The sequence below is a fragment of the Anser cygnoides genome, chromosome 3, assembly GCF_040182565.1.
Source record: "Anser cygnoides isolate HZ-2024a breed goose chromosome 3, Taihu_goose_T2T_genome, whole genome shotgun sequence".
Taxonomy (NCBI): domain Eukaryota; kingdom Metazoa; phylum Chordata; class Aves; order Anseriformes; family Anatidae; genus Anser; species Anser cygnoides.
The window spans coordinates 5,294,212-5,315,088 of NC_089875.1; the positions used below are offsets into that span (position 1 = coordinate 5,294,212).

At 46.3% G+C, this 20,877-nt stretch overlaps 1 protein-coding gene across 15 annotated transcripts in view; it reads left to right on the top strand.

Annotated features, from left to right (window-relative positions):
- PAK5 (p21 (RAC1) activated kinase 5) overlaps positions 1 to 20,877 on the top strand; it is a 312,051-nt gene that overhangs the window by 269,411 nt on the left and 21,763 nt on the right. For 14 of the 15 annotated variants that reach the window (XM_066995369.1, XM_048060795.2, XM_066995368.1 and 11 more), the window contains one exon: positions 2,345 to 2,559. In XM_066995369.1, the coding sequence (XP_066851470.1) occupies positions 2,356 to 2,559 (204 nt within the window). In that variant the 5' untranslated portion in view covers positions 2,345 to 2,355. Of the gene's footprint in view, positions 1 to 1,446; positions 1,811 to 2,344; positions 2,560 to 20,877 lie in introns of those variants that run through there. The other variant, XM_013182107.3, reaches the window with a different exon arrangement.

Below are 20,877 nucleotides of genomic sequence, written 5' to 3' on the forward strand. Positions count from 1 at the left end.
AAAGAGACTGTCAAACAGGGTAGAAGATTCAGAGGGAGTTCCAGAAAGGGGAACAAGAGCCAGAGGGAGGTGTGGAAGATGAGACCTTCAGGGAAAGGCCAAGGAAGGCAAGCAAGTCTGCTCCATCTAAAGAAAGTACACCCAAGGGAGACATCACCTGCACATGCACAGAGGGGATGTGTAGAGCACCCGGCAGTCAATTTTTAAACAATGGGCCTGATCTTTTAGTGAAATAGTAAGAGGGAATGAGGACAGAATACATACTTGATTTATCATCCCATCTTTTTTAGTAGCAGTAATGCAACTGTGTTTTCTTCTCTGAACTTCTCTCAGACAGCTGCTCCGCCTGAATCATAAAACTGGGGCAGCAGCTTCACAGCTGAGTCTCTCCTGTGATGGGAGAGGTTTTAGAAAGCTGGTGGCCTCCTCACCAGGCAGCTCTTCTATTTGAGGCAGGTGCTTCTGTTCCTGCTGCTTGAGGGCTTACTGAGCCCTGCTTGAAATGGCCACGAGATCAAGGTGGAGGGCTATTTTTAAGACAAGAAAGAGCAAGCAAAGAATTTTTCCAGGACAGTATTTCACTGAAAAGCAACATGACCGCGTTTCATTTCCCTGGGGCCAGGGATTTCTCTGTCCCTTAGGCAGCAGTTTTCTGTAGTCCCTTGTAAAAGCCAGTTCTGAACCTGCCTCAATATTACCATTGAGCTCTGCTTTGTTTAAGGTAGGACCGACCAAATCCAAGGACTAATCCAAATGTTGACTGTTTCGGCTGTTTCCTATTCTGACACAGTGAGCAAATACCTTCTTCCCTTTTGACTTGCAGTTAATTCCTTTTTCTGTTTCTCCCCAAAACCTTTCTTGCCCCAGCAATCTACCCGTGTTCCCCTGCAGCCTCTCCTACCGCCTTCCCCAGCTGCCTCAGGAGGAAGAGGAACCCACACATCAAAGGGCAAAAAGAATGAAACCACACCAGAAAGCAGTGGAAAAATATCCGAAATAGTCACAAAATCAGAATCAAGCTTGGAACAAGCTGACACCTCCTTGTAAAGTTTTCTGAACAAATAGTTTCAAGCAAAAGAATTCAAGCTGAGTGCTGAGTACCTCTGATCAGCAACAGTGATGCTAAATAAATAGTTGTACTCCTCCTTTCTCCAAAGAAAGGAGGTCCCAGTCCCTGAAACACACACCGAAGTTCATCCAAATTCCTCCTTTTAGGAGTGACATGAGGCTGTGATAGAGGTTGCAAAAAATAACTGAAATCCCAGTGCAAAAAAAATAAAGTTTTGGGGGATTTCCATCATTAGAGATCTGTGTGGTTAAACCCTCCCAGGAAGCTAACAGCACCTTGAGAATAACAGAGGACTTCAGATTAACAAGTCTCTGCTCATGTCAGGGAATAACAAGTAATGGAGTTAACCAAAGTCTCTCTTTCTGCTGAGTAAATGCAGTAACACTTAGCTTTACCGGGCAGCCAGCTCTGTCCAGCGACGTACAAACAGGGCAGGTCACATTTCTTCTGACAGCCTCCAGCTCCTCGCACAGGCATTGCGCTGGTGGCAGAGGGACCCTCTCTCCTCCCTGTACCACATGCACAGGGATCAAAGGAGCTGGCCCTGCTCCTGCACCGCTAAATAAGTAGGGCCCTCGCTGTAATTGGTGCCACCTGAGGGTGCTGGCCACAAGGCAGCGAGCTGCACCCAGCCACGCACCAACCCAGGTACTTGGGGGGTGCGGGTGTCTCGTAGTGACTTGTCTCCCTCTGAAGGACAGCTCACACGATGTAAATGCATCACAGCAGCCGATACCACTGGTGAGCGGGACCCTTTACAAATGCAGATGAAGGCATTTATGCAGGCTTAGAATTAGCTCTGTGCTCTCCATCTATTTGCAGCGCTGCAATGGCGTAGGAATAAATTGCTGCTCACACTGAGTGCTGGCCTCCGAGCAGAGCCGTACAGCGCTGCAGCCGTAAAGCTCCGGGCTGCCAGCTCTCCTGGGATGAACCCTGCAGCTCGAACAGAGCAGCAGGGAGAGGAGCAGAAAGTAAGACCTGGGGCTTTCTCTGCTGGGGATCGGGGCAGCTCCTTATTTCACAAGGTAATGCAGACACGTGCAGGTTAGAGACCGAGGTAATTTCCTGCGATCTCAGATCCTGTGAGCAGAGGGCAGGTAAGTGCTTTCCAGGCACAGACCTCAAAGGTGGTGAGTGTGGAGTAAAATTAAAACCTATGCAGGTATTTAGCTAATAACATCTGAAATTCTCCATGCAGGAGAGAGAATGGCTACAGGCTGCAACAAAACATATTTTTTTTCCCTTTTTCCTGTTTCCTTGTTACTTCTCCAGATTTTTCCACCATGTTTGGAAAGAAGAAGAAAAGGCTGGAGATTTCCGGGCCCTCTAACTTCGAGCATCGGGTTCACACGGGCTTTGACCACCGGGAGCAGAAGTTCACAGGACTACCTCAGCAGTGGCACAGCTTGCTGGCGGACACGGCCAACAGGCCCAAGCCTATGGTGGACCCCTCATGCATCACTCCCATCCAGCTCGCGCCTATGAAGGTATTGTGCAAAGTCTTTGTTTCTCGTCTCCTTTGTATTTCCTAGCCTGTCTTTAATTGCATGTAGCCTCAGCGAAGCCATACTGCTTTGAAGTTGAAGTTGGGCTTGGTCTCACCCCAAAGTGCCTCCTTGTGCTCTCAGAAGGTACCCGCTGCCGGGTGGGGGCTACTGTTGGGAGCCTGTTATCCCAATTTCTGGATGCAACTATGTCTTAGTGAAAGATTATCTGATTACTCTGCTCTAACCACTCAAGTATTCTTACTCTGCCCACATTGCTAGAAATAGAAGGGAAGTGAGAAGGAGGTGACGTGTCGGGCTTGGCCACCGAGCACCAACAGACAGAAAATATTTATCTGCATCGCCCCGAGCAGCTGTCCCGGCAGGGCCGGGGAGTGTGCAAGTACAGAGAGAGCTGCAAATCCAAATATTTAATTACTAGAGCTGCAAGGAAAAATTATATTTATAAAACTTATACAACTGTCCCATGAGAGTGTATATCATGGGTCTTACTTGGGCCATTCCTTCGTGCTCCTGGGCTGCAGAAGAAAAAGCCCCAAGTCCCAGTGGAGGCCCCAGACGTTGCTCCTCTGCAGCTTAAAGCTCCTTGATAATTAATTTAAGAAAGGTGCTTTAGGCAAAGGCAATTTGGAGCAAGGGAGAGAAGGAAAAGTACATGTAAGTTAAAAAATGAAATTGCTTGTTCAGCCCAGCAAGGAGCTCAGGGAGGGATCTCATCGCCACCCACTGCTGCCTGTGGGTTTATGCAGGTGGTGGAGCAAAGCTTTTTCTGGGTGGTAAAATGAGGGGAAACAGCCCCGGGTTGTGGCTCATGAGATTCGGCCCAGACAGGTGAGGAGAAACCTTGGTTCAGAGGGTAGGGCAGCACTGGGCAGACACCAGTGCAGCCCTGGGATCCCCATCCTTAGAGGTTCAAGATACAGATGGGCAAACGTACCCTCATTTAGCAGTGTTTCTGGGATTGCACATCCTACCTCCCAGTAGATGACACCTGTGTGCTGGCAGAACATATACCCTTCACTGTCACGCAGCTGAAAGATAAATTTAGGATTTCATCTTTGTGTGGATTTTTCTGCGGCAAGCAAAAATCGGATAATCCTGAGAGCACGGACTCTGTATTTATATTTCATAAGTGCTCTTTGCTAAATTTGCATTTACTGCCTGCTCCTGAAGGACACTCATCACTTGCTAATCAGGATTGCTGGGCGCTGCTACGGGACAAGGGGGATAAAAGCAAAGTCTTGGATTTTTTGCTGTGATAAAATATCTTGCTGTATAATAGAGGCCCTGAATAATGTGGGAAAAAAAGCAGGCAAACCTTTGCCAGCTAGGGCAGAGGAGCAAGCTTGTTTCACAGTCCTTTTAAACACCAAAATATCTCTGAGTATTTTGACACGAATGCATAAAGATGTTTTAAAATGAACAAATCCATTTCTTATCTTACAGTAGTACCATCTCTTTTCTGTAGTTCTGGAGCCATAAATCCATAAGTTTAAAATGTTTTAAAATGTATTAGCTCCTCAACAGCTTACAGGCAATGTGGATCCGGGTCTAGGCCTGCAAACAGACATCTGCATAGCTTTATTTGTGAGCAGAGCCCTGGTGATGCAATACACACTGCGGGCTGGGAAGGTTCAAGCCCCGAATGAGTATCTGCAGCACTTCAAAGCGGAGAAAATCACTGGCAGTCGTTTCCAAGAAATTGTCTGGTTTGCTTTTCTGTCTGTTTTTCGGAGGACTACATATGTCCAAATAAAGGGGGCCTTACGTGTGTGTATGTATCAAGAGTCCTTGGGCCAGGTGGACCTTGGGCGACCAGGGTCCATCCTGCATCCACATGTCCCCCAACACCTTCCCGTGGCACATTTCCAGGGGCCGGGCTGTCTGTAACCCAGTCCCTGTCTCAGCACTCTCTGTGGGGCTGGGCACAAACATGCCCATCTGCAGAGGGACCCACAGGAGGGGCTGTAGCAGAGGGAAGATGGGATTTTTCATTTAATGCAAGAATATTGAAAGGAATCATGTTACTGTATATTAAGAATTACGCCTTACTTTGACGTAACTTACGGAGAGAAACTTTGAAAATATTTCATGTTGCTAAAGTAGTTCAGCATGAACATTTAATGAAGACTTTTTTTGTGTGTGTGCAACATGCACTAGCACCTTTAGTTCTGTTAAAAAGTGATTTAGGCACCAAGGATTTCATGACTTTGGTGAGAACTGAAGATCTGCAATGCCTTTGCAATTTGGGAAGGTGGGAGCCAAAGGCTCCAAGGTCATAATATTGTTTACTGGTTTTCTTCTGTCCATACAGCAGTTGATATAGTTTAATAAGCACCTTGTAGATGCACTGAGGTGTAGCAGCAGATTGATACTTGGGCACGTCCTGAGTCCTGGGGTTACGTCGGGCTGAGGCACTCGGCCAGAGTCGGTCGAGCAGTGGTTGCAGGTGACGTGGCACCTCGGTAGCTTTGCTCTTCTGCGTTTATTTATTTCTTCTCTTTTCAATTACTTCTGTATTGACTACACACACAGAGCGAGGCAGAGGCATTGCTGCTAACAGGTATGCCTTCACAGCTGCGTGGCAGTGCACATCACAGGGGTAGAGTTGAAGAGAATGTTTGCTGGGTTTTGAGACAGAGCTGGGTTTGTTTGCTTTGGGTTTCACGCAAAGCCAAAGCAGAGGAAGGGAAAGACTTTTCTTGGCTTCTGTGGGTTTTGCTGACCTCCCCATTTGCGCTGTTTGCTTGTTTCTCAATCTGCCAAGCAGATAGGACCTGATGGCCTGTAGTGTATCCCTTCGGGTAAAAATAAATGATAAATATTCTCAGTGCCCCACCTATACTGAAAGCAGCAGCGCTGAAGAAGCGGCAGCACCCCAGGCTCCCAAATCTCCTGGGAGACCCCCTCCACCCAGGGGCTTGTTCCACAGATCTGCGTGGGCTGGAATAAAGGCTCGTGGTCCTGTCACACATGGCTGGCACTGGCTTATCATGGTAATGTCAGAGCTTGAATCCAGACCTGAGCTGGCTGTACAAATTCATTCATTCCCAGTACAAGCAGAAACAATAATAGGATTCCCCTCCTCAGCGCGGGTGACCCAGATACAAGCAAAGCGCTGTGTGTTTGAGATGCTAGCAAGGATCAGTAAAACGCGGCACAAGATTTCATGCAAAACAGAAAGCGACAATGATCGTGATAGATTTGGGGCATGGAGAGAGGGGGTTTTGATAAAAGGCTGGTTCTTCACTGAAAACATCTCTGTGTGAAAAATGTGAGCTCTTTGTGTCTTCCTGTACTTAAAATAGACCTCGTGAAGTACCAGGAGCCTTATGTGGAGGCTTCTTGTCAAAAGAGCCTAGCATTGGTTTCATGGACATGCTCCATTACGATGCTTGAACGTCCACAGCCATCAGCGGGAGCAGGACAGCACTGAGGACTTGTTAAAATTAAAATCCCTCCTCATCTTTCCCAGTGCAGCAAACAGCTGAACTGTGACTTACTGGAGGAGAAGATGCCACTTGTTCCTGAGTTGCATGGTAACTGTGTCATTCACCTGCGGCAGCTCATTTACCTGCTGCTGGGCTTCACAGGTCAGAGAATTTCGGATGGAGCAGGCTGCAGGGTCACTGACTTTCCTCTCCTTCATCCTCATGTTTCAGTGGTGTAATCCGCATGGTTTGTGTTGTCTGTAGTTTTAGTTTTCCTCACTGCTGCCTCTCAAAATTGACCTGGATACTGGTGAATTAACTGTAATCTTTTAAACTGTTTTAAGTTTCTACTACTACGTGTCAGCCTCTGTTTTACACAGAGAAAAAATAAGCAGAAAATGAGATATTTTCTGTGGCTCTTTTAATAGCCACAATTTTTCTCTCTCCTTCATAGCTACTTGTTTTTATTTATTCCCCCCATGATACCCCTGTGGATGGGACAGTTTGAAGCTCTTGCTTGAAGGCGGTTGGCTCCCATCCACCAGGAAACCTCAGACCCACAGCACTGCTCTTGCCAGCACAGGACCCAAAGGGCTGCTGACATCTCGTGGGCCTTCCTTGTAACCACATCGTGCTAATTTGTGCTTAAGAACTCCGGGTTCCAATTGCACACTTCTCAGTCACATATTGGGCCTGGCGTGGGCTCCTCTGGGAGGAGATAAGGTGAAGGGGACATCTCCAAAACAGGGAAAGAGCTAACACCTCGCAGCACAGGAAATTTGGGGTGGAAAGAAAATGTTTTGCCAGCAGGCACTGTGGGACAGAGAGACTCAGCCCTTGCAGAGGGCAAACTTTGATGGACGATGCCTTGAGCCACCTGACCAGGCTTCGATGCTGTCTGTGCTCTGAGCTGAAGGTGGGACTGGATGGCCTGCGGAGGTCCCTGCCAGCCTTTCTAGCCAGTTCCCTTGCAGCTTTCCTTGCTCATCTTCATCTACAAGTAATTACGGTCAGATTTGCAATTGTCCTGTAATGCAGTCCCACTTTCAATCTATTTTGATGACTGAACAGGAATGCTTTTGATGCTACACGCTGCCAGAAGAAATTATTGCAGCATATTTAAGTAGATGCTCTTTCTTTCAAAAGGATAATGCTCCTCTCTTGAGGGCTGTTCGATTTCCCACATTTCTAAGTGACAATGCTACTTCTGTACCTCCCTGTACACATGTAATACAAATATGCCACCTAGTGTCCAAGAACGTGTCTTACTGTGATGTTGACTTGGTGTGAGAAGAGCCAAGTCACTGATTTTGTGTAATCTTGGAGGAAGTCTGTCTCTGTACAAATAAAAATCAGCCACAGTATGAATAAATGGGAGAAATTCACAGCTTTTTTTTTATAACATACATCACTAGGTTAATATGTTTTCATACGTACTACACTGTACAGCAGAAACTTTTGTTTTTATTTCTGATTGATTTCAGAAAATTGTAGGTTTTTGCATAAATCCTTTAGAAGAATATTGCTGCTTCATGCAAAGTTTAGTTCAAGAGAAAGAATGCCTGAATAAAAGAAGAGGAATTTTTTTTTTCAGATGAGTCGTTCATTTTATGGAAAATGCAGTTTCAATGTAAAGAGTTTCAGCTGGAAGAAGACATCTTACAGATGAGAAACTGTCTTTCATTTATTTCTGTGAAAATATTTGAATACTTTGGTTTCAAAGATTGAAGCAGACCTTAAGTCTTCTCCATCCCCATGCCCACGTGCATTCAGTGGCGTTAAGATGTATTCATCTCTGTCAAAAGTACACTAGCCAATGCACAGACTTTTTTTTACTACAGAGTCACACTGGCAACCCACAGCCATACTAGAATTAGGGAAGCTCGTCTTTTCCACGACACTTTCAACTGATGTATTCTCAGTTATTCTTCATAGTTTTGAGTTTCTAGCTTTCTGAACAGTGAAGTTCCCGATCAGATTTGCAGCAGCAGCTTGTTTGTTTTCATACCACTGCATTTTTCCAGAACCTCCTTCGGACGAGAAGAAACCATCAGCCTCGTTATCATTTCAGTTTGACTCAAACATAAAATGTTCCTCAGTTTTTAATGAACCAGAAAACAAACTGTTCATATTTTTCTGACCGAGATACTTGTCCCTCATAACAAACGCCTAGTTTCAGCCATGTGTGTTTGAAGGGTCTGTTTGCAGCTGAGTTGTAGACACCAGCATCAGGGTTCGTAAGCAGGACCTGGCTATCCTAGAGAAACACTGAGGTTGCTAGTATGAAAAACTCTGCCACCATTCAGAGTAAATATTTTAAGTGGCAAAAAATAGTTTTTTCACATTCCATCTTCTTATTTGTGTCTTTGAAATATGCTCAGGTGACTCCTAGATTTTGCTGGCAGAAATGTGGTTTTCGGATGTGGTCCCTGTAGCTAATGCAGGCAGCGCAAGGGTAGGGGGCGATGCTTTGGTCCTCATTAGACCATGCAGACATATTTAACACTGCACAGAGATTGTAAGTGGATGATTTTGCCTCTCTGCCTTGGAGGGGTGATGGTCAGTTACCTGCTGATCACATCCCTTGTTTGAAAGGTCCCCAGCAGCCCCAAAGGAGCTTGAATTGGTCTGCTCGCATGAGAAAGGATTTACTGGTCCCATAGCAGTGATAGACAACAATATGGATTACAGCATTCTGCGCATAAAAGTGTGTTGGTTTTTTTCCCAATAAAATTCATAAAATAATGTTTTTAAATGCTGTTTACATCAGCATTGTGATTTTAAGTAATACTAGTGTTGGAGAAATCTTGCAAGGGCAACGGTGTTCAGGCTTGAGTTATACTGGTAAGAGTTTACCTGGGTGAGCAGGACTTTGCAATATGCTAAGTGAAGATTGAAAGTAAATCTGGAGGTCACAGTCTACATCTGCTAAGGCTTTAGAGCCTGCTTTAGTGCTCAAGAAACACAGTAAGCTGTGGCAAACTCTCACTATTAGCATTTCAGAAATTGAATCTGGTCTCCCCTGGGGGTACCAGTCTGGGAATGCTCTGCAGGTAGTGCTGGATAACCTGAAAAGAGGCAGGACTTAGATCCCGAGCAAGGACAGTAATCACGTTCATTTTTTAATGTGGAAATTAGTCCCTGAAGACAACTTTTAGGAGATTGTTCCAGTACCTCCCCTTGCTTGCCTGCCCTGAGAAGGGAGCCGTGCTCGCAGCGTACCTCCTGGAGCCGGAGGGCCGTGCCTCCATCACTCACTGTTCACGTGGCTGCTGTTTCCTTTCAGTTCATTCAACCACGCTTCTGGCCTCCAAAACTTTGTGTGCACTGACCCACAAGATCTCTAGGGACAGAGCGGGGCTCGGGCCTAGGAAGGGTCAGGCAGGTAAAGGGGTGCTTTGGGGTGGCTGCTGTGCTGGCAGGCTCCTTCCGGCTGCTGTACCACACCGATCCCCCAGAGCAAGGTGCAAAAGAATAAAACGTAACGTGTAAACAGTGTTTTCCCCAGTAAACACGTGGAAAGGGTGAATGTGTTTTACCAAGCATCAGTGAAATAGTCCAGCAAGCCCCTGCTCAACTCAGCCAAGAGAGCTGATGGAGTAAAATACCCCATGGGATTTCTTCGGGCTGGCTGAACCTCCCGTGGTGCTGCTGACATGGCTTAGATGTAGAGTTGTGGTGACGCTGAGATGTCACTCTTCTCTTGGTGTCCATCGGTGGGAAACGCTAGGTGGCAGCAAGGAATCTCTGGAAATTGGCCTCCCCTCGTGTCAGTGAGCTCGGACAGAAGCAGTGAGAAATCTGCTCGGGCATCTGATGGCGTTTGTTCAAGGCATGTGTTGTGTCCTGTGTTGTAAGAGGCTGTGGAAGGGATTTCCGTACCAAATTGCCAGGCAGCACTAGCAGTTCACATCGGCCCTAGCACAGGGTTTGCTACTTCAGTTTCTGTATAGGCGTGCCATGACAGTAATCACACAGTAATTACACATTCTGCACATCTCCGTTCCTAGATCTATTGATAAATTTATTTTGGTTCATCGTAGCCCAGAGCAGAAACCATGCTGGTCAAACTCCCACTAAATATATTCTAAGGAGTACCCGCAGGAGTAGGAGGATCAGGAGACAGATAATGTTGCCAAGCAGCTCGCTTACCTGTGAAGCCAAAGCTGCAGGTGTAAATGTGTTTTTGTCTATCTCCTGCTCCGCAGTGATTAGATCTGGGCTTTGTGGCTCTCTAGCAATTTGAAGCTGCTCTGCCACTCTTCCTGTCTTGTCTTCCCCGTCAGGCTGGACCCAATTACGGCCGACAAGCTCTGTTATTAGGGGAGAGGAACACTGACTTACCCACAGAGACCTTTACACACCTTTTCTGCTCAAGTGTCACTGCCACAGGATGAGCTGTGCAGGCTAGAAAGAATAAAGCATTTCAGATACAGATCTTTGGGGAGAGAAAAGTGAACAAAAGAGATGTATTTAGGGTGAGGACTTGTACTTTTTAATTGCAAAGATCAGATCCAGAAGGCTCTAATTAGCTCTCAGGAACACACAGTTAAAAGAATAGCAAGAGATTATGAATTTTAGTGAATTTTACAGTTTTGTAGTCTGAACAAAACAGTAATTGCTATCTGTGTCCTAATTTGCATTTAATAATTCCCAGAGCACAGTACAAACTTCCAGAGAAGATGCCTCCATGTGCAGTAGCACTTTTTAGTAGCAGGATATATAGGCACAGAAACCTGGTAGGAACACGGCGGCTTCTACGAACCATCCTGGGAAGAAGCTTAGGGGCAGGAGGCTGCCTCTCTCCCATCCCGCAGCCCTTTTATCCCTTCCGGTGCTGTATGGCGTGTTGTGCTGTGTTAGCTATGTGCAGGGACATGGGGCACACCGCCTGGCTCTCCTTCCTGGCTTTCCCTGCCGGCCGGAGTGCTGCAGGACGGGGAGGGAGCAGCAGGTGAACTCACTGAGCATGGCAGGGCCGATCTGCCGCAGGGGACAGAGCACGCAGCCCAGCACATCAAGTAGAATCAAATCAAGATTCCCTGAGCAATGTTTCAGCAGCTCCTTGTAAAGGAGACTGTGGGGTTGTCCTGGGCATCGTCCCTGCACCTTCCGCTGCTGCGGACAATCCGCTGAAATCTCTTGGTTTGTTTCCGTGGAGAAGGTGTTTGGTTTGCACTTCTCATTTACAAGAGTGAATAAATAAAACATCAGCTCAGGAAGCTCTTGGAGTCTTGCCTCTCGCTTGCTTTGTAAATTTGACCTAACGCAGGTTTCTGTGCAGAAGAGCACTGTGCTGCATAACCATGGTTTCCGGGTAAAAGTCACACCGTGAGGGCTAGTCCCACTTGGGGCATTCCTACTGCTACACTTCCCATTTAGTAATAGCCACCCCTGGGAAGGGAAACGAGTATTTCCTTAGAAATAAAAACTCTGCACTTTGCTATGTGCTTGAAATTATTACGTGTTTTTATTTTGCTAATGCAAATTCCTACTTGAATCAAAGAGTGAGGTTTCAGGAGAAGATGAAGGAGGCCATAGTACTCAGAGGCATCAATCAGGTTAAAAAACCACACTGTATGTGTGTGGGGCCAGGAATGCCCAATTTCCGTGAAGTACTTTGAAACTTCCTCACCCTTTTAAAGCCATGGGACAGAGACTTTTTACAGATGGCCGTGCAGCACCGGGTGCAGGGCAATTTCCCCCCCTGTGCCTTGGTGGCTCCTTCCCCACCAGTGTGGCCAGTAGGTAGACTAGAAATAGAAATGTAGTTAAAATTGCTTCTTAGAAATTGTCAGGCTGTCAAAATCCTCACTTTGTGCTTTAATGTGTGCATCTGACAAGATACCCCCAAAAAATGAAGAAAACGGGAATCTACCAAAGGAAGTTGGCTCGGACTAGGAACAGAGCAAGAAGTGAGGAGGGGTCAGGATTGCCGCCCCACACCTCGTCTCCTGCCCCCTGCACCTGCAGCCTGGCTGAGGCATGGGAGCTGTGGCACACAGAGCATCCTTCCCATGTCTCGTCTGTAGCACTTCAGTAATCCAGGCACAAATCACTTTGCAAGTCTGGATTTTTGAGGTACCAGTTAGAGGCACTGGAGCTTCATTGCTTTCTATTGACTGCCCTTAATTGTGTCATTTCTCCTTGGGCAGAAACCTATTCAGGGAACGCACAGCTCTGCGTGAGGCAAACTTTGGTCCTGGTTCATGTCACGACCTTCTAGCATGTGTCTATCTTAGTGTAACACGACAAAAGTAGAGCTGTGTTTCTTGGAGGGCTGGGTTTCTCTAACCTAGAACAGCGCCCTTTTCCTGCCATAACGCTCCCAGATTTGCTCTGAGTTTTACAGCCTCTAGCTGCCTCTGAAGTCAGCCCGGGTGGGAAGCTGTGGGATGCCAGACCACAACTGCAGGTTGGGAAATCTTACTCAATTGGCCTTACACCTTCCTCTGAAAAAAATAAATAATAATAACTGGCGCAGATGCCCTGGCAGATGACATGGCTTTGAAAGAGGGAGAACTAAAATACCAAGTCCTGCTGGTGCTCATCAGTAGGGCTGGCCATAGGCTTTCCAAGTGAGCAGTCTTTTTCTTTTCCTGCCAGAAGCCATTGATTTGACAAAGTAGGGAAGTTTTACACCGATGAAAAGATTTTATCCAAAACACGATCAAAAATCTACAGTCTTTGATATGGCTTTCTGGCTTAGCAGATCCACTGCGTACGGTATCAGGCTGAAATGATTTCCATCAGCATTAGGAAAATGCAATGCTCTTAAGAGGGCACTTGAAATTCCTACAGTTAATGTTTCTGAGGAATTTTCATCTTCTGGGATGTGTTGTTTTTTTCATTCTGTGTTGGGATAAAAGAAAATTTTGACTCCTCAGAAGAAGTTATATGAAATAGAAATTCTGAGATTTTCAGAATCTGAAATTTCTCCTCTCCCTGTGAACCACTTGTATATCTCATAAGTAATAGATACACTAAGTTTCTCGCTCAAACTAAAACCTTAAAATCACGTCTCACTCTCATTTCTTTTATGTCTGATGGATCTTTGTACCCGTATTAGATAGAAAATCTCACATACTTGGTGTGTTATAAGTAGACCCAAGTAGTTATTTTTGATGTTCAGTATTCTCTAATAACAATCCAAATGACATATAATGACCGTGTTTGTATATTCTTTAAAAAAAAAGGAAAACTTACTAGAACATAGATATTTCAGCGGAATTTTAAAACTAAATGTTTTGTTAAAGTTGCTATATTTTAACATGTCAAACGAATTACCAGTGAATGTGATTATAATGAAATGTTGCTCCTGTTGTTATGGCAACTAACTTTTAAAACCGCTGTGAAGGCTGACAAATTGCACAGCGCAGTTTTGGTTAGGCTTTTCTATAGTTTTCCATCATTTTACTTTTGACGATTTTCAAACAGCTGGTACGAGTGGTGTTGTTGAGATCATTATACTTGTCTCAAACCTTTAGCTATACCTTTATTTTGATCCACTGAGTAAAGTATATTTTCCAGGCTGAATAAATTTCACTGCTACGTTATCAACCCTTCCAATAATTAGCGTGTGGCCGTGCCAACATTTTCCCAGCGTCGTACCTCTCCCATGCTGTTGGCAGCAGCAGGGTAATGGAGGTGATGGTGTTGCACGTACGCAGTGTGTTGTAACAAGCTCTGCTCGCTGCTGTGCAGTCTTTGTTGGGCAGCAGCAAAAAAATTTTGGTGATGCCAGTGCTAACTTAGGAACATGACTGCGGTGTCCGTGGGATTGTCTCGCGGGTCCCAGCGTGGCTGGCGTGCAGCAGGAGCGCGCTGACACGGCTCGTCTGGCCCGTTCAGGCCAGCCCCTGTTGGGAAGCTCCCGCACAACGCGCTGCTGAGCTGGTGGGTGACCAGCAAAGGCTGCTTTTTCATAGCGGTGGCGTTGAGTCAGCTCTGGAAACCAGCACATCAAGGACATGGCACCTACCCTCACAGCTAGTGAAGTGTCGCCTGTCTCGTGTCACCAGGAGGGAAGACCAGCCGGTGAGGTGGCACCACCAGCAGGTTGTGACGGTGTGGAGAGGTCCATGGGCTCCAGCTCTACAGGCTGACTGTTTTAAAGCTGTCTTGCTGCCGTGGTCGCACACTGTGGGACTTGGACAAGCAGATGTGGGGTGGCTGAAAAGCCTGGGGCCCTTCAGAGCAGAGAGGGCAGGGCTGTGAGCAGGGCTCGCACAATCCTGGATGCGGTGGGTAAGGTGAAGGGTGAACCACCGCCCGCCTCGTCCTGCCACAGTGGGAGTACGCAGTCAGGAGGAAAGGGGCTTCAGGCAGACACGGCAGTGCTGTACCGGTGTGTAGTGAAATTCAGCAATGTGTTGCCACAGGGGGCTGCAGCGCCAAGCAGTATCAGCAGGCCCAAAACAGGGTTAGAGCGATTCCAGAGTCAGGGCACGGCTCGTGTGCTTAGGCACAGACCTGCAAGGGGCCAGTGACACGGTCTCATGCTCCCTGTTTTCTCAAGTGACTCTGTAGTGTAAATCACACGTATGGGCCAGGGAGCAGAGGCCCGAGCTGAGCTGTAGCCACTGGAGCTATAGTTTTGCAGTTACCAGAGAGGATCAAGTTAGACTAGAGGCAGCAAATCCACAGCCACGTGAAAGCCGTATCGCTTCTGCTCTGCATCCAATGCAGGTGTTGTCTGCAAAACTCCCTCGGGAGGAATCGTTGGGATACAAGAAATGAGTAGTGTTTTGTTTTGTTTTGTTTCTTATTATTTTCTTTTTTGTACAGAGGGTGAGAATATATAGCATTGGGAAGGAATTAATAACAGAAATTATATAAACTTTGAGGCTTCCGGGTGTAAACCAACCTTTAAATTGCAGGCTTCAGGAAGAAGCATCCTGCCATACTTCCCTGTCTGTTAGGTATCCTTGTGCCTAACTCTGAGTAATAGCTGCTTTTTGGACAGGCTGTAGGTCAAAACTGGAACAGATCCTGTAGGACAGTCCTGGAGGGTGCAGAGTGATGAACGACGTCTCTTCCCATTCGGCACTGCTTCTAGCCACACACCTGATGAGTTTTGTTGGCAAAAGGCGTCTTCCCAGGGTAACGCTGTGCAGCACAAGCACGCTAAAATTCATTCTCAGTTTAGTGGGTTTCATTACCATGGGGAAGCGAGGTGTTCGGTTAGTGCACATGGGTGCTGCTGGCTGTATCTGCTTGTTGCCTGTCGAGGTCAGGAGACAGCTGCCCAAATGCAGCGCTGGTGTTTCACTTGCACAGCTCGTAGCATCACTGCTTCTGACGTGGGATGAAGTTTGGCGGTCCTACAGCCAGCAGCTGGCTTTTGGCACCGAGCCACGTCTCAGGATCCAAAGCAGCAAATATACCCAATAGTCTCCTTCACAGTACAACATAGTTCTGTGGCTACAGGAGGCTCCTTCAGTGGTGGTGAGAGCAGCTGGCGGCAAAAGGGAGAGCCTTGGGGCAGCCTCTGGTGAGGGGGAGTCTGCTAGATGCATGGAGAGGTCATGCAAAGCTGAGGCCACCATGCCAGGACGTAGGGGACAAGACATCAGTTTCCTAACCCTTGTCCTTTTGTCACCCCTCAAGACGGCAGCTCAGGGTCCAAATTTAGCTGTCCACTTCGTGTCAGCAGCTGGCAAAAGGAGGTTTTTGCTGCATGCTCACAACCATCTCCAGGAGTTAGGAGGGTCTCCAGCTGTTTTGAGCTCTGCCAAGGCTGTTGCTCAGTCTGAGCTCTCACAAGTGCAGGTCAAAGGCAGACCCTTGACACTTGCACCCTTGGCTGCAGCTGTAAAGCTCTGTTACTTCCCAGGAAAGATGGAGTTTTCTGTCTGACATGATGAGGGGATTGGTTTTCTCCCCAAGGTAGTGCTGTTCACATTTGCTTATGCCAAGGAGTAAAATGTGGTATCATGAACACAACTTCAAATACTTCAAAGGCTTGTGAAGTTGCAAGAATTTATATTCTTGCAACACAAGAAGATAAATTACCAACGCTTCCATCACGTACATTACTTTTACCAGCTGTGCAATGTGCCTGTTTCCTTTAGCAAAAATTGATTTTCAGATATGCATAGGATGTGCTTTTATTTTACATATAATGAAAATGAGGGGATAAGCTAGCTAGAAGCAAAACCAGAATTTAGATTGGCTCTTTATAAGGTGACATTTCCTAAAACAACTTTTCTTCTCCCACACTGTGCGTTACAGAGATTTTAAATCCTTGTCGACTTCTGAAACCACAGCTCCTGAAGGACAAAGGCTGATATATTCTTAGCAACTGTGTAAAGTATAGTAGTTTTAAAGACAATAAATGCAAGGTCATATTAGGGCAAAACAGTTAATTACCCACTTCATTATTGTCAAGGTTAATACAGTATTTGAGCGCAGAAGCTGTTTTTCATCTGCTCTTGGAAACGAGGCAAGGCAGCGGTTCTTGCAGACAGATCCATTATGGCTTATCACTGCAGGACAGAGCGCTACGGCGGCGCCGTGAAGGATGTCTGCTGTCACCAGCACCCAGAGCAAACGCCAAACCTGTCCGGAGAGCACTGGAAATGAACTGAGAGCTGCAGCCTCGCAGTACCGGCTTTAATTCACAGAGATTGCGTCCCATTGATTTTAGTGGGTGACGGTAACGGCAGCATAAAACTCACCAGCACTCCTTTGTCTGGTGTAGCATTGATCCACCCCAATTGCACAACGCCTTGAAAACGTCTTTTAATGACCATGGGGTATCGACGGTAACGGATCCCATCTTCCCGGGGTGGAACCCAGCTAAAGCTGCGCCTGCTGTAGGGTTTGATTTCTGTTTGTCATGCATGCCTGGGCACTGTACAGGTTTCCATTACATGATCTCGGTAGTCACAAACAAAGGCCTCATAAATCTCAGTGGATCAACCTTTGCACACGATGCCTTGCTTTTAACCATCTAATTACCTGCCGCAGCTCCAAAAATTTTCCAAGTTTAAAAATCTGAAGAACAGTGAGGGGTAAAAAGAACAAAAAAAAAAACACAAAACAACCATTTTCTATCTAAATTCAGATGAGGAAAAATGAGTTCCCTGTTGATGTGGAAACACGCGCTGTCTCTTTCAGTTTATAAAGCCTTTAAAATTGCAAAAACTAGTCACCAGTTCCTAAGGTATTAAAACCAGGAAAATCTATGTTTACATCCCTTTCGATAGAGCCTGCTTTTTCTGTTAGGTTTTCTTTCAAGCTTTTTGTTTTGCTTTTTAAGCTAGAGCTCGAATTTTCCGTCTTCTGTAATTTCTGCTGTTGTGTTTCAGTCCCAGGAGCTTTTCCCCCTGCTCACTAGCGCAGCACAGAGCCTGGCAGAGCAGTGACGGTACTCCCAAGTCCCTAAGGGAGCAATGTCAGCAATTTGGGCTGTCCCTCATCCTTCCACTGAAGTCACACCTTCGAACCTGGGTACTTCTGGCTAACATTAGGCTTTCAGGTTTGGAAATTTGGGCCATAATTATGGCAGTTTGTCAATCTCTGGCTTGTTTCTTCAGAGGGAAGCTGCAGGGTGCTGTGAGCCCCCAGAACACCTTCTCTGGAGCAAATGACTTCAGGAGGGTTAACAAGGCCCAGTGTAAGTGTCGTTCTGTAGAAACAGCTCCTTTGCCTTTATTTCCAATTTTTGATGCTCTGTGAGCTTTCTTACAGATGCCTGGCCGAGAAGGACCTGGGAGTATTGGTGGATAGTCGGCTGAATATGAGCCAGCAGTGTGCTCAGGTGGCCAAGAAGGCCAACGGCATCCTGGCCTGTATAAGAAGCAGTGTGGCCAGCAGGTCGAGGGAAGTGATTGTGCCCCTGTACTCGGCTCTGGTGAGGCCGCACCTCGAGTACTGTGTTCAGTTTTGGGCCCCTCGCTACAAGAAGGACATGGACGTGCTCGAGCGAGTCCAGAGAAGGGCGACCAAGCTGGTGAGGGGTCTGGAGAACAAGTCTTACGAGGAGCGGCTGAGGGAGCTGGGCTTGTTCAGCCTGGAGAAGAGGAGGCTCAGGGGCGACCTCATCGCTCTCTACAGTTACCTGAAAGGAGGCTGTAGAGAGGTGGGGGTTGGTCTATTCTCCCACGTGCCTAGTGACAGGACGAGGGGGAATGGGCTAAAGTTGCGACAGGGGAGTTTTAGGTTGGATGTTAGGAAGTACTTCTTTACCGGTAATTACCTTTATTACTCTTACAGAATAATACCTGCCTTGGGATTTTAATTTGTTTTTTAGGCCTAGTAAATGGTGAAGAATTAACTCTGCCCACCAGGGAGGCACCGTGTTTCACATCTGTGTATAAACATCCTAACTTCTACTCAGTTAGAAAAATACTTGACAATATAGAGTACTTCGCAGGGTCTCTGTGAAACATGTCTGTAATTATCTGCTCTATGGACACTACAGTTCTTTTGATAACAATAGTGTTAGGTGTTTTCTTAATAAAAAATAAAAAAAAACAAGCTTGAATAGGCTGTCTGATTTGGCAATAGGGGAATCTCTTCACGATGTATTTCCTTTCATATAAGGGAAGTGCTAAATTTAAAAACAAGCTAAAGCAAATAAACATATTGAAGATGATGATGTTGGTGACAATAATAATAATGTAGTGAAGATAATAATAATAATAATAATAGCAATAGTAATAATAGAGCACTGACTGTTCCGTAGAAAACATCCATCACCTTAAGATCATGCTTCCTTTCTTATTTTTCAACAAATGACTTTTACATCCTAGTTTACAGTAATAATGTCATTGGTGTGTTTTTAACACCAGCAGTGTCTGTGCTTGATTGGGATGGTTGCAGATTTCAGGCAGAACTGCCGAGGCATTTTGATCTAGATTTGCAGCGTTCTTCAGGGGCAGGTACGTTTTATCCTCTGTTTGCACCGAAGGACTGTGCTTATACAACGAAGCAGTGCCAAGGATTATCATCAGACACTGAAATTAAATATTCTGTGCTATTCAGCTGCTTGAGCCCCTCACCTGGGCCAGGTAGCATCCTCCTAAACCAGTCCTGGGCACAGTCAGCACCAGGCAGAGACTTTTCCCCAAGCCACCGATGTTGCTTCAGAGACGGAGAGCGTTCGGCAGCACGGACCCAGGCCAGTGCCCACAAACCAGCTCAGCCATGGGGATTGGTCCCACCGCCTCTAATTTCCTAGTAGAGACGAGCCCGAAGCAAATAGAAACTTCAGCTGTCATTCTGGGAAGTCAGTGTTCTCCAGTGGTTGTTCTCAAAGCGCTGGGAGAAATCAAGGGGTTTTAAATCTTCATCTCCTTAACTTCACCAGTCAGGATTAGGTAGCACTGAGGTCACGGCGATAGCAAAGACTTCTTCATAGACTGGAGATTTTGTGGCAGATGCTCTTTTTGGAAAACCAAAATTCCTACAAGGCTATTTCACTATTACTAAAAACAAACAAACAAACAAAAAATAAATAAACACTTCTTTTTTTGTATCTTACCAAAGTGGAGGCTGCCATTTGCAGAAAATCCCTAAACTGCAGGGTTTTGTCATCAATGAGTTCCCTAACACCTAAACCTTCAACTTCGTTCTTCTAAAATTCCTTCTGACATGGGCTCAGATAGCTGTTTGTGATTCTTCCACCCCCCACATCCCATACACATCTGTATTTTTAAAAACTGCTTCAGCAGAGCATCTGTTTGGAGGAGAGGAGGGAAAACTCCCCTTTCCAATAACCGCAGGGGCTGTTCTGCTCCCAGGGGCTCCCTCTGGCTCCGAGGTCCTTTTGTGCAGGCACAAAGCAGGTTGCTCCGGGAAAGCTCTCCTTTGTGAAGGCTAGTCCCACGGAGATCATTACATTGGCATTTTTACTCCTTGGCATGGATTTACACTGGGGAAGCAAGGTGGCAGTTGGGTATTTCAATCTTGTTTTCAATTATAAGCATTTCATTGTTGAGTGTGCTGTTTTATTACGTGATAATTAAATATGAATGATCGCGCATTCATCCTGCCAAAGCGGCTGTAGCCTAACAAAACCAATTCCTCTTGTCTCACTGAATGACTTCGGAGGTGAAAGGAGTGATCTATTTGCTGCTCCTGATTTTTTCTGTCCTATTGTTTCAGTATCGCCAGCTTCAAAATAGCAAACCAGGCAAGTAATTATGGGCATAAATCAGAGGAGGGATCAATGGGAGGTCAGCACTGCTTTGCTCATAGCCTGGCTTTTCTCAGCTGTCTTTTTCTGAACAACAGAAGTATGTTGCTGTTAATTTCGTGGAGATGGGGCAAAGCAGGGCTTAAAGAGGGGTGGGGAAGAAAGGCAGACACCACAAAAGACAAAATTTGCCCCGTCACATCTTCTGATTGCATTGCAAACCTCTCCTGGGTAGAAAATGAGCGAAGAGCAGGATGCTGCTCAAAGAGGGAGGTATTGCTAGTCCCGCACATGCCCTTTTTGGAGGACCATTCATGCTCCCCTGCCTCTGCTGGGGATAGTCAGGGCTCTAAAAAAGAAGTCACTACTGTAGTGGTAAGTCTGCTGGCTGAAACACAAAGCCTTCCGTGTAAGCTGAATGCAGTGTGATTAAAAGATATGACTCGGACTGTGTTTGCCTTTCTGGCCATCAATGCAGCCACCTCTCCAGAGGAGCTCACTGTGAGCTGTGACCCAATTAAAGCAATTACCACCTTGGTTTTTACAGCAGAGCCCTTCCCCACAGCCTCCCGTCCCTGCCCCTGGTCATCACATGTCATCAGCCTGCTTTGCATGGAAACATTTCCTTTTAGACCCCGGTCCTGCACAGCCCTCTTTCACAGACGTTTCTTTGTTTTATCCCTTCAGTGCCGCTCCCCCAGCTTTGGGTCAGGTTTTACAGGGATG